Source organism: Salvia splendens, chromosome 19 (assembly GCF_004379255.2).
Source record: "Salvia splendens isolate huo1 chromosome 19, SspV2, whole genome shotgun sequence".
NCBI classification, from domain to species: domain Eukaryota; kingdom Viridiplantae; phylum Streptophyta; class Magnoliopsida; order Lamiales; family Lamiaceae; genus Salvia; species Salvia splendens.
Window position 1 is genome coordinate 23,149,292 of NC_056050.1, and position 13,476 is coordinate 23,162,767.

The 13,476-nt window shown below is 39.9% G+C and overlaps 3 protein-coding genes across 4 annotated transcripts; 1 reads left to right on the forward strand and 2 right to left on the reverse strand.

The window, feature by feature from the left end:
* Positions 1–758: 758 nt before the first annotated feature.
* Positions 759–2,715, reverse strand: LOC121778325 (pentatricopeptide repeat-containing protein At1g31790-like). Of its 2 annotated transcripts, none has more exons than XM_042175652.1 (2): positions 2,472–2,715; positions 759–2,239 (listed from the first exon to the last, which is right to left on the reverse strand). In XM_042175652.1, exon 2 carries the CDS (start codon positions 2,180–2,182, stop codon positions 908–910), a length of 1,275 nt encoding a protein of 424 aa, XP_042031586.1. In that variant the 5' UTR covers positions 2,183–2,239; positions 2,472–2,715; the 3' UTR covers positions 759–907. The 2 variants fall into 2 exon arrangements, with proteins under 2 accessions (XP_042031586.1, XP_042031585.1); XM_042175651.1 differs by having other exon boundaries at positions 759–2,226; positions 2,472–2,713.
* A 1,705-nt stretch (positions 2,716–4,420) lies between these two features.
* On the reverse strand, positions 4,421–8,606 carry LOC121778571 (protein root UVB sensitive 1, chloroplastic-like). Its single transcript, XM_042175942.1, has 7 exons — positions 7,821–8,606; positions 7,462–7,737; positions 6,881–6,937; positions 6,531–6,729; positions 5,763–5,878; positions 5,177–5,353; positions 4,421–4,993 (listed from the first exon to the last, which is right to left on the reverse strand). The coding sequence occupies exons 1-7, from the start codon at positions 8,553–8,555 to the stop codon at positions 4,700–4,702; spliced, it is 1,854 nt and encodes a 617-aa protein (XP_042031876.1). The 5' UTR covers positions 8,556–8,606; the 3' UTR covers positions 4,421–4,699.
* A 2,236-nt stretch (positions 8,607–10,842) lies between these two features.
* On the forward strand, positions 10,843–12,938 carry LOC121779187 (putative late blight resistance protein homolog R1B-16). The gene is made up of 3 exons (XM_042176512.1): positions 10,843–11,987; positions 12,197–12,320; positions 12,387–12,938. The coding sequence occupies exons 1-3, from the start codon at positions 10,843–10,845 to the stop codon at positions 12,936–12,938; spliced, it is 1,821 nt and encodes a 606-aa protein (XP_042032446.1).
* Positions 12,939–13,476: the final 538 nt, after the last annotated feature.

Consider the following 13,476-nt stretch of genomic DNA (forward strand, 5'->3'; position numbering starts at 1 on the left):
GTAGCGGGTCGTGTTTGTGTGAGTGTTTAGAGTTTTCTTAACGGGTCGCGTTCGTGTTGTTATCGTGTCGTGTCGTTATCGTGTCGACACGATAACGACACAACACGCTCGATTTGCCACTCCTACATGGGAATATATATAGCTAGCCAATAAATTTACCTATTACTAATCCTGCAATAGATTAATTATTTTTACATGCACTTCATGTCTAATTTGATATTGTAAATAAATGCTATTCTTGTTACAGATAAAAAACCAATTGCATTTGTAGTTAAGGTAAGTAATTTTTCTTTTAAAGTGTAACGAATATTTCATTAATTTAAAGATATTTTGAATTATTGTACTTATTAATTATTTCATTAATTTTTTAGAGATTTTGAAAAGTAATTGAGGATCAAGTAAAAAAAATATTCCTCATATTCACAAAAAATATAATATTTGGATAGTTATTAAGGATCAAGATAATTTTGGTAGTAGTAATAAATTACCTACACCCTCCGTCTCATTCAAGATGTTCACCTATCATTTTTAGTTTATCTCATTCAAGATATTCACTTTTTATATGTGGAAATAAATCTCTCTCTCCTCTCTCCTTATTAAAATATTCAACTACTTTTTCTCTTTACTTATTCTACTTAACAATTCCTCCTAAAATTCGGTGTCACTCAAGAATATGGACATTTTGTGTGGAACGGAGGGAGTACATGAAAAGATGAGCATCAAAAATACATACAAGAAAAGAAGGGCCAACTCAAGAATTCACTCATTCACCTTGTATTCACTCTATACAACACACTTGTAATGCAGTTTCACAAATGAACATGGCATATGCAATAATAAAGCAACCATTTTTTACAAAATATTCATTCAACACCCCTGCCTTAGAAATCTACCATTGAAGTGGATGTCAAAGATGAATTTGGTCAAGTTCAATGCTCTGTTTATTCATCTGATACACAGTCTCTCTCCCACAAGCTAACTCCACTCGATCGAGCATTGCTTTGCGAGGTTTGTAGCCGGCTGTCCTCATTTCGTAGAGAGTTCTAACCGCCTTGACACAGAGGCCATGCTGCATATAGTTCGCAAACATTGCATTGTAACATGCGCTATTCCTCTTACTATGACCAAACTCGAACGCCCTTGTCGCATCACTCAGGGCACCGCATTTTCCATACAAATCCACCAATGCACACTGAACAAAGCTGTCGGAATCTAGTCCTAGTTTCATTGCATTCGCGTGGACTTGTCGACCGTACCTAATAGCACCCATCGTCCTGCAAGCCTTAAGAACAATCGAGAATGTGTACTCGTTCTTCTTTACTCTCTCCTCTCCCATCTCCTTAAACACATTAGCTACGCCCACAAAGTTGTCGTCGTTGCAGCAATTCACTATCCTAGACGTCCACACAGCCGTATCCCGACACTCAACTTGCTGGAAAACACTTTCAGCACCCTCGTAATGCTTCAGCTTCCCATAGAAACTAATCAAGAAACTGCTCAAAGCATCGTTTTTCGAAAACCCCACTTTCCACAACCAGCCATGAACTTGCCTGCCGAGTTCAAAGTCAACGGTGCACACACAAGCTCTAAGCACACACATGAGAATTCCCGGAACCGAAAATCCCATCTGATCAGCACCCGCGTTCTCTAATTCTTTATCACTCAGCATTTTAACGAACAATCCATTGGCTTCATTAAACTCTCCATTCTGAACACAACCAGCAATCAGAATGGCCCAAGAGTTAAAGTCCCGCACTGTCATTTCATCAAACACCTTGCGCGCATGTTCCAAACAGCCACTAGATACATACATCAATAGAATCCTGTTAATCACCGGTAAGCTCGGATGAATCCCACTTGTTCTAATATGCTCGTGCAATTCAATAGCTTTGAAAGGGTCACCAGATTCTGTACATTCTTTGATGAGTGAAGTGTAAATATCTATTGGTATAGGCAATTTAAGGCCGTCCATCAATCGCAAAATGTCGGAGGTGGTGGTGACGGGCTTCTGGTTCGACTTCTTGGCAGGCTTGATTCTTACGGGTTTTAAGGGTGGTTTATATTTAGGTCTGTGAAGGGGCAACTGGATTTGGGTTTTAGGGTTAGCATTGAAATTGTTGGGATTTTTCAATTGGATATTCATGTGGAGGAGTGATGGGGTTCTGGCTGCTGTGATTTCCATTTAGCAAGAGCATTGATATCGATGTGGTTCCTGCAATTCTTCGCCTGTAAAGTAAGTCTAATTTATGTTATACTGAGAATTTTGACAAAGAACTCGATTTGATTGGAATTGAAAAAATTAATCTAAGCTAAATCGCATAGCATAGCAAAACCGAAAGCAGGACAAATGCTTCTGTAATGGAGTATGATGTTTTCTGCACATCAATTGTAAAATTCAATGAATTTATAAGAACAAATGCTTTCTTAGTGTTCTAGTAAGAATTATAATCAGTGTGAGGTAGTATACTTACAACAGCAACGCGGCGGCGAAGGTGAGGCAGAGCAGAAGCAGAAGCAGACGGAACTTGGTGGTGCTGGAGGGAAATAGGTGGAAGCGGCGTGATGGAGTTGAATCACGCTGACAACAGCAGCCGGAGATGTAGGAGCGGAGGGCGGCAATTGGCGGCGAAATAAGAAGAATCAAATTGTGAGGAAAATGAGGCGGCGCGTGTCTACCTTAATATCAAATGAATTTAAATTTTCAGATATTAAAAATATTGAGAAATTTTGTAGCGATGCAACGAATACCTACTATGAATCGAAAAAAAAAGAACACTAGATTTTTGTGATTCGATTGTTAAAAACTAGGTTAACTCAGCAATATTTTTAAACTTTGTAAAAAATTTATAGGTTTGTCAATTTTATCAATGTGATTACTATCGGTTGCTATATTACTGTTAACTTAAAGCTATCCACTACGCTGTCTCTATATCATCCCTTAATTACTATTTGAGAGCCCCATTGTCCTTTTTTCCTACATCCCTTAACTAAGGGACGGAACCTGCAACGCTCCGTCCCTTAACCGTCCCTTAATTACTATTTATTCAATTTTATTTTTTATTTTTTTTCCCAACCCAATTCAATTAAAACAAACACACTTTATTAAAAAACACACAACATAATTTAAAATATAAATTTAAAGAAAAATAAAAAAACTACTTCGCCGGCTAATCATCCTCCGGAGGGGGTCGAGGTTGAGGGGGAGTCGGAAGGCCAAGTTGTGCTGCCATATGCACAATTCCGTTCCACCAGGCCGTGAATTGGGCGTACGAGAAGCGGGAAGTGTCCTCGTCCTCGCCCGCCTGGGGTTGTACACCGCCTCGGCCACCTCCACCGCCTCGGCCTACTCCCGGCGTGGGATCAACGGGAAAATCCTCCCGGATCTGAGATAATCCTTGCGAATACCGCGGGGCGGAGGGACGGACATATGCATCAAGGTCAAAATTGGGTGGTTGGTACCCCCCGGCGTCGCCGAACCCTGGGTCCCCGGCGTTGACGAACCGGAACCGCCCAATGTGTTGATCATGGTCTCCCAATCGCCGAACGCGTTGAGATCCCACCCGCCGGAGCCGGAGCCGGAACCGGAACCGCCGTAGTTGTCGTCGCCGTCGCCGGACATCTTGAGTTGTTATATGAAAATTTGAGAGAAAATTTAGATGATATGAAGAATAGATGTGTAGTTGTGTGTGAAATGAGGTTGAGTTTAGGAGTATTTATACAGTAAAAAAATAATTAAAAATTAAAAAATTAAAAAAAAAAACAAAAAAAACGGTATTATTACCGTTAGAAGAAAAATTTCTTTTATTTTTTTTTATTTTTTTTAAAATTCGATTTTTTTTAAAAAAATTATTTATTGCGTCAGCACTTGACGACGCCCACTCGCGGGCCGGCGAGTGGGCGTCACGCACGACGCCGGGTCGCGCCACGTCGCCTAGGCGCGTGGCGAGACAGCCCGTCTCTTGGCTCGACGGGACGCGACGCGGGACGAGACGCGGGACGGCGAGGGACGGGACGGCGAGCTGCAACGCGTCGCGCCGGGGTCCCGTCTCTCCGGGACGGGACGCAAGACGCCGGCGAGATCCGTAGTGGATGGTCTAAGTCTTGATAGTTGATGTGTTAATCAAATTTAAATGTAAATACTCCCTCCATTCTAGGTTATTCGCACTTTTTGTTTCTGACTCGTCTTAAACTACTTACACTAATATACTATACTAGTTAATTAAGTGTTCCCTATTAAGTGATTTCTCATTACAACTACTTAATTACACTAAAAAATCAATTTCAAATTTAAACTTAAAAAGAAAAGTGAGAGCAATATTGGATAATATTGGAGGCAGGAAGTATTAAATTCTTACAAACACCGTGTGTAATTGTGTATTGTAAGCATAGAGATGATATTGAAGAAAAAATAGTCTAGCTCTAGCGGGCATTATTCACCTTGAACTTTTGAATTAAAAGGAAGAGTGAGATTAAGCTCTAAACCTCTGTTTATGCATATTTAGATGAACAAGAAAACGCCTGACACCTAATATGTGAATCAGCTCCCTACGTTAGTGGTAAGCCTTTCTCACCACTACCTAACTAAAGCTTTTAAAGTATACATTTTGCTACTCTTTGTATTCTTGAACTATTCTTGCCATCAATATATCAATTCTGGTCACCCATTCTGTAACAGATTCCCGTTTTCTTGCCCGATAAGTCAGCCCGATGATGCAGCAGAAGACGTGGTTTCATTGCCTACCTGCACCCGATTTGGTAGAGGCCTAGCAATGAGGCCATCTAAAACCCAACCTGCAACCTCACTATCCTTTTTGACATGGTTGAATTCCCTTTGCACATATTCCAAAGATATTTGAAGCTTCCCCCCTGCTCGGCAATCGTCTACGATACTGCTCGACTTTATTCCCGCATTTTTCTCCAACCAGTACAAATAACAGACATGATACAATGACCTCAGCATGTCTTGTGGGGATGAGCTCTCTTTTAGTGCCACCTAATTCATACACAGGAAATGGAATACATTCAGAATGAAAAATATAAGTGACTTCTCAGTAATATCAAAAAAATTAAGATGAGATTTGATATCTCAAAAATGGGATAGTAATCACTAGTGGGGGTATAGCAATTGGAGATTAATGTGAGGTAATGAAACATGTGCAAATTAGAAAAAACATACACAATATCCTCCTTCGAGCTCTGTCAGGATATAAGCCTCATCTTTGTATAAATCAAATAAAGCAATGGCATCTTCCCTGTTTTTCAGAAACTCGGAGGGCTTGGAGCCCAGCTGTAACCGACGATCAATTTGAGCTGCAGCATCCTTCGCATCAGTGGATAGCAAGTCCAATTGTTCCTAGATAAAACAGGACATCGAATAACTACCCACACATGGTGCAATGTATTATACTGTCTGATTCAAATTTTCAACTGAAATTTTCCAGTAGATGGCACAAGTACTATTAAGAATTAGTTTCTCCTGCTGCTTTTGATTTGAACAAAGTTTAACATGGATCTAATTTTTTTATCAGCCATTCTTCACATGATAAGAATTATACTTGCTTTTCAGGATTGAATAATTTTTCAAACCACTGCCAAGTTAGTCAGTGTACAACTATCACATTTTAACTGACAGAGGCAGCAGACTCGGATAAAGGTATCATATGACAAGTGTGCAATTGTTACTGTATTCGATCTCTCGATTCATATTTCATGCTAAAATACTGAAAAAAGATAAGAATAACGATACAAGAAAAGAAACGTACTTCGGATGTTGGCTTTACAATCAAAAGGGGGAAAGCTGGAAACAGAGGCTCCTCATCATTAACCTCTCTAACTGAAGGTACAAGACCGCTGAGCAGATACTCACTGAAGAGTAAGCCTGTTGGGAACACAATAGAATATTTATCAAGTCATACGTCGCATATATAGGAAGAAAGGGCAGAAGAAGCAAAGCGAATGCAAGTCCTACTACAGGAATCTTGTTTAAAAAACAAAAACATCAATCACAAACATTTTTTGGGGTATATTTTATTGTGTACCATTGGGAATTTTTTCTCATTAAATTTTTAAAATTTTAAATCCAGGTTTCCACATATGAAGTATGAACTAATTGACGGCCTAATTTCATGGTTACTCCATTGAGTCATAGAATCATTAAACCTAACGGATTCGTAACATTTGTTCGGAACTATTCTCCCATCAGTTAGTACATCAAGTTCAAATATATCACTCTGTCTCAGACTCTCAATTAGTATATCTAAGTCGTTTACCTTTTCCTCTCTCATGCACATACAAATAGATTAGGTTAATAGTCTTCATACATTATAGTGCCCCCTCCATAAAGCTCCGCTTGGTCTATGAGAAAACTATAACTATCTTACGAATTTCACCGTGAGGAGGAAAACAACCATCGAATTGCAACACCAGTAATACTATCTATAAGACTTACCAGTAATACGATCTACAAGACTACAACTGGAACAAGTTGTAATGCAGGAACTAAAGTAACAAAAGACAAGCCAAGGAATTACTTGCACGATATGGATTCAATGTCCTTATCTGGATGGACTGATATGATTTCAGATTGCAGAACATGTGGACCCAAGTTATAACACCAAAAGAAGCAAGAGCAAGAGGTGTAGAAGACTGTACGGCATTAGCCAATACTATGCCAAGCATGATTCCAATTGATTTGCTCACCATTCCCTGAGCTTCACCCTTTGCAATTACCTGTCATTAAAACACTCCTTCTAAACCTCAATATTTTAAGAAGCAGCTACATCCGATGATCATATGAAATAACAAAAGAAAAGGGCCTATAATTTAGTTCCAAAACAAGATTATTGGGTTATGAAGATTAAATCTATAGTGTAGATTATACCTCCGCAAAATTCCTCTGTGCAGCAAATCCAGCATAGAAACAACTCCTAGTAGCTGCCTATCAAACAAAAGTTTCTTGTGTAAGGAGAATAATAAAATAGTAGTATCTTTCTATATAAAGCACATAAGATATGTGGAATAGTTTAAGTTTCTTCAAGGAAAACTAAACTAATAGAAACAACCCACTGGATTGAGAAAATGAGATATGAAGAGACCAAAAAGTAAACCGATTTAACTTGCTGATTATACGAACACAATTGCCCAAGTAATAGAAAATCATAGGAATCTAAAAGTTGTTACTTCAATAAAATACAGCCATACACGAACATAGTACAATTTCTGGCATTAACTGATTAAACTTGCTGATCTAACAAAGAAAAAGAAACCAAGTTTGAACCCTTATTGTAATTTGCTAAAACCAAGCTAATCACTAGTAGTATTTTAGAAGAGTAAGCAATCTTCTTAGATATCATGAATATACCAAGAGCTGCATAAAATTGACATACATTGACTCGTATATGGAATTTCTTCCAAGAAGTTATAGTCTGCAAGCAGTTACAGTTACATTAAGTTAAAACCAACCTGAATTAACGCCCCTGCAGATCTTCCAGCTCCAGCCAATGCACCAATTGGAACAAAGAGATGAGGGAAAGCAGGGGTCAAGATTTCCATCCCAAAAGCAGCATTTTCTAGAAGATCAGCAAACAACCTCCAACCCTTTGGATTCACGTCAAAATGTCTCCCGTATTTCGACAGCATTATCTTGCTTACATACCCAATCCCATCCTTCAGCACCCAATTCACTGCCGCTGCTGTAGGAATCGCCCCCTTTCCTAAACCAATAGCATAAAGCATAGCCTGCACGTTGATGAAACAGTAACATAAATTACTTTCATCATTAACAACGACATTTTCAGAGATTACAAACAAGGTCGAATCACCTGAGTTGCAAGCACGCCGCTGATTTGTGCAGCAATGCCTTGAACCCCTCTCCAAAGAGAATACTCGAGGTAGTCGCTCGTAACGCTATCAGGGAACCCTTCCGGCAGCAACAAACCCGCCGCTAAATCCCTACATTTCGCCCAAACATCTCCCAAGGTCGCCGCAGACGAGGTCGGATTCCCGTCGCTTGACCTCCAAGGCCAAAACAACACTTTCTCATGCACAACGAATTCATCTCTGCTGTAATCAGGCAGCAGCTCGATCCTCTTACCGCCTTTAATTTCGTAAACGGAATCATCGTTATCTCCATTTTCCGCTCGCGCCGGAGAAGATGAGAGGATGAAGTAGCTCGCTATTGAAAGAAGTAAAGCGCGAGATACGGAACGCGATTCTTCTCTATTGCTGAAAATCAAATGCCACGGCAGAAGAAAGAGCGATTTCCGATTAAAATTGAAGGAATTGCCGCTGCCGTCGTCGCCGCTGCCTCCATTTCCACCACCTCCAGAGCTACCACCTCCATTTCCGCCGCCTTTGTGGAGAGTTCGGGAGGAGTAATGAAGCGGCGTAAAGCGGTTGTGATTGAGGTGAAGAATTGTGCGTGCGCCCGTGAGGTGGGTGGGGAAGGGGGAGGCGATCGAGAGAGTAAAGCTTGCGGCAGAAGTGGTGGTGGGAGGGGTGGAAGGTGAAGACGGTTGGCGAGGAAGGGGGAAGGGGTTGCAGGCCGAGCAACCCATAATTGCGGCGACCGCGAGAGATTCGATGCGGCGGTTACGGGAAGCTTTTTTGCGAGTCTTTCTCAGTCAAAACGACAACGGAGAAACTACTCTATTGGGCCCTTCTCTTTTGGGCTTTCAAATATGCCGTTTTAACTGGGCTATTTTATCAGGCTCATTCTAGGCCTGAATTTTTAGAAATTGTGTTGCGTCGTGGAAAAAGAAAATAAAACAAAAAATAAATAAAACTGATATCGCCATATTCTTTAAAAATAAAAACTTTTGAATACATAGTAATATAAAATTAGTAAAATAAAAAGAGATAAAAAAATATATATACAATGAAAAGATAAAAGATAATAAAAATAATATTTATAAATTTTGGGGTCCATATTGGATATAATGTTATAATAATTGTAAATAAATTTATTTATATGAATAAACTCTCTGTCCTAGTTAAGAAGCCATATTTTTTAGTGGCATGAAATTTTAAGAGGAATTATTAGGTAGAGTAGGTAGATAAAAAAAATTGTTAAATATTTTAATGAAAGAAAAGAAAAAAGAAATTCATTTCTAAAGGCAAACTAAAAAGAAAATATAGAAAAGGTCTTATTTTTAAGAAATATATTAAAATAAAAATAATTTTTATTTATAAGAGAAACTATATTTTAGTGGTCAAGATAAAGTAATGACGGCAATATTGGTAAGTGGTAAGTTCAAGAAAAACCACGCGGACTTTGAATTTTAAGGATATCTTCAAAATTCTAACATTAAATTATTATTGAAATGTGAATGTGAATGTCAAACACTTGGAAGATAATAATGAAAGCTAGACTTGGATCTTAGTTAAAAATAGTTCAAACTATTCTGCATCTCAATAGACAATAGTTGATCATCTTCATTCTCGTTTCAATCTTCCAAAGGCAACGGACAAGAAATCTATCCATGGCAGCAGCTTTCGCAGCTCTAGTTTCTCTTGAGAATAATCTACTCCTTATCTACAATCACCCCAAACATTCGTTTCAGTTCGAGGAAAAACAGATTCAGTCCCTTGGGGGAAGTGTCAGTTTCCTGATCAAAGCTATGACAATTCTCATGGAGCCACAAAACAAGCTGCAGAAGCTTTAGAGATGCGAATTGCGCATGCAGCTCAAGTGGCAGAAGATGTGATCGAATCACATATGGTCGATCAGATCCGTGGTGGAAAGACAAGATCATGTCGTTTCCTGCTGGATCTGCAGAAAGCAATCGAAGGCATGGATTACATGAGGAGAAAGGCTTTAAACGTGGGAGCGCGAAGTGAAAGGGGCCATCAGCAGCAACAGCAGTAGCCGCGCAATCAACACCTCTCACCTTTACCATGGTCGGATTTGATCATATCTTGTAGGGATCAGACTTAGATTGGATTCACTATTTACCAAGACCTATTTGATCTTCATTAGGGAGCTCAGTCAAACTCCAACCATGCGACTGATATTACAATCAAAGTAACAAATAATCTTGAATACAGAATAGACCTATCTATTACACAAGATTACAGTTCACTCCAAACTCCAGCTTCTTCAACCCTGCACACTTGACAAACGAATTAGTACTACAAAGATCAGATCCTTTCAGATCTGAAGCAGTTACACGTATGAACACAAGATGCAATGAAAGAAAACACAGAAGAAAAACTGCTTTGGCTCAGACACTCGCCGATAGCACAAGTCTATTCTCAAGAACACAGATCCAAAAGGAGCACAGCAGAATCAACCGGTGATTAACCTCACCCTCCAGATTCCAGCTCAAACAGACTCCTACACCCCAGATCTACACCGTCTGAGAACACCTCACACCGAAACCCTCAAAGACAGAAACCCTAGTTCTCAACCAACACCGGCAACCGAAGTAGTTGCCCTTACTGCTACTGTAGCAAGGTCTACAGCCCTTTCAACCGAGAGAGAACTCACAGAAACCGTCGGAGAAGAGAGCAGAAGAGAGAGAGAGACAGAGAGAGTTTCGGAGAGCTTCGAGAAAGAGAGAGAGTGAATATCAAAGAATGAATAGAAGTGAATGGACTCACCTCTCACATAACAAGCACACACCACAATCCAACAGCTGAAAGCCTTGATTCGGGTGAGAGAACACGTGGCTGCATCTGGAGAGTGAGAATTAGTTTTGGGCCAAGCCCAACGCAGCATTGTCTGGGCCAAGGAAAAAACCAGCCCAAATGAAGGTCCACCAATTTATTCAACATATCTTACTCCAACTTCTGGACCTTCTCACTGGAGTTCCCTCAAGTCGGCGAGTCATCCCCATCCAAGGCATGGGGGGAACCGGTAAGACTACGCTTGCTAGAAAAGCATTTGAAAATAAATGTATGGTGGAACACTTTGACGTTTGCCTCTGGGCCACAATATCTCAAGAGTATAGCCTTCACAAAATTTTGTCAGAGCTCTTGTCTCATCTAAGAAAATCCGATAGTGGAACTGGAACTGGAACGGGAACCGTTGATGAATTGCAAGAAAGGTTATACAAGAGTTTATATGGGCTAAGGTATTTGATTGTTCTAGATGATATGTGGAATGTTAAAGCTTTGGATGATATGTTATTCCTGTTTCCGGATACAAACAATGGAAGTCGAATTATTTTGACTACCAGGCATTCAGATATAGCCAACGCTTTAGGCATTTTTCCTGTTGCAATGAGTCTTCTGGATGAAGACAATAGTTGGCATCTATTTTGTCAAATAGCATTTGCAGAGCAGCAAGGTTGCCCTCCTGAGTTGGAGGAGGCTGCAATGAAGATAGTTGCAAAGTGCAAAGGACTTCGCCTCGCAATTGTTGTCATTGGAGGTCATCTCAGAAAGTCCTCAATGGCTCTAGACTATTGGGAGAATGTTGCAGAATCAAATTTGAACGATGAACAGTGCTTGAATGTATTATCTTTGAGTTATAACTACTTGCCTGTTCATCTGAAGCCATGTTTCCTATTCATTGGAGCATTTCCAGAAGACTGTATTATCGATGCGTGGGATGTTGTAAAACTTTGGATTGCCGAAGGATTTATACAACAAGGCGAATATTCCAGCTTGGAAGAGGCTGCAGAGTATTGTTTATGGGATCTTTATCTGAGAAATCTCATTGTAGTTGATAAGTGGGATCAACGTGATGAAATTTATACATTTAAAGTACACGATCTAGTAAGAGATATGTGCCTGAAGATTGCCAAGGAGGAGGAGTTTTTATATGCGTTTGAAACTCCAAGAGCCATAAATAGAGAGCGTCGAGTTGTAATCAATGGAGAGACGAATCATGAAGTAATAGCCTCTGATGCTCCAGTCCGTTTTCTGATGTGGGAAAGAGGTTGTTATGATACCAGCAATCTGTATGACTTGAAACTGTTGAGAACGTTGCGAAACATTACCACAACATCAATAAGTGGGTCTATTCTTCAGCAACTGAACTTACGGTATCTTAATGTTGATCTTGCTTACACGATTCGCCCAATGCTTTATCATCTCAAGTCATCAATGTCATTGCTTTGGAATCTGCAAACTTTAATAATTAATATAGCAGATCAGTCAAAAGTGATTGCACCCTATGAGATTTGGGAATGCTTCAACTTATGTATCTTGAGGTTGACAAGATTTGTCTCATTGATCCTCTTCCGGTGGACAGGGAAAATCGCTTGGTAATGAGAAATCTAGGCTCACTTTATAGAGTGGAGAATTTTAGGCTCAGTGATGAGGTTTGCAAGAGAATCCCCAATGTCACGGAACTAAGGTTATCCTATTGTGATGAAGTAAGTTCGAATTATTGTCCCCGCAATCTTAGCTGTTTCTATCATCTGCAATGCCTATGGTTGCAGTTTGATGACAGTTCCAAGTGGCGTGAGTTTGTTACGAGCCTCACTTTCCCAAGCACGCTTGAGTTCTTGTGTTTAAGTGGTTGTGGTGTTGATTGGGAAGAATTGACAATGATGGTTGGATCATTGCCCAATTTTTTTGAGCTTCAATTACTTCAGGATTCAGTCACTGGATCTATTTGGAACCCAGAAGAGGAGAAATTCCTTAGATTGAAATACTTGACTATTCGTGGTTGTGATGATTTAGTTTATTGGAATGCAGACAGGTTCCATTTCCCCGTCCTGAAAGGTCTTTACCTTGGATATTTGTGTAAATTGGATGAGTTCCCTTCTGGTTTGGGAGAAATAGCAACACTCGAGTATATTGAATTGGAATTTTGCAGCGCATCTTTGACCATTTCAGCAATGAGAACATTAGTTGAACAAGAGGAGCAAGGTAATGACAGTCTTCGGCTTGATGTATATTTTCAGGGTGATAAGGAAAGCTTCAAACAAAAGGTTCAAGAAGAAGGTCTCACAAGCACTAATCTATCTCTGCATCTCCAGAGATCCTAAGCCCAAAACAACACTACTTTCTCATGCATGACGAATTCATCTTTGCTATAACCAGGAATGACCTCGATCCTCTTTCCCCCATTAACTTCATCCACGGAATCGTTGTTATCTCCAGTTTCAGCTCGCGCATGAGAAAATGAGAGGATGCGTGATACATCTCCAATCTCTCCTGTTCTGCTGGAGCTGATCCAACCTCTCCAGCAACTGTTGTGGCTGATCAGACACAAGCCGATGACAGCAATCAAGAGGCAGGCATGCGTGACTCCAAGTCTCGTTGCACACAACGCCCTCCTGTTCGTTTATGTTAGTAGTTAGTTATGTTGGTGTATTTCTTTCAGTTGTTTAGTGTACAATGTAATAATAGGAATAGAGAGTCGAGCGTTATTATAAGTTCCATGTCTGGTTTTCTTGGTTGGTTATTTCCCGATATGCAAAAGAGAGTCGAATCAACCCTAGGTCCTTAGTTAATATAAATACACAACTTATTATCTTAAGTCATTAAGCAATAATAAGATCTTTTTATTAAATTTTCTCTCTT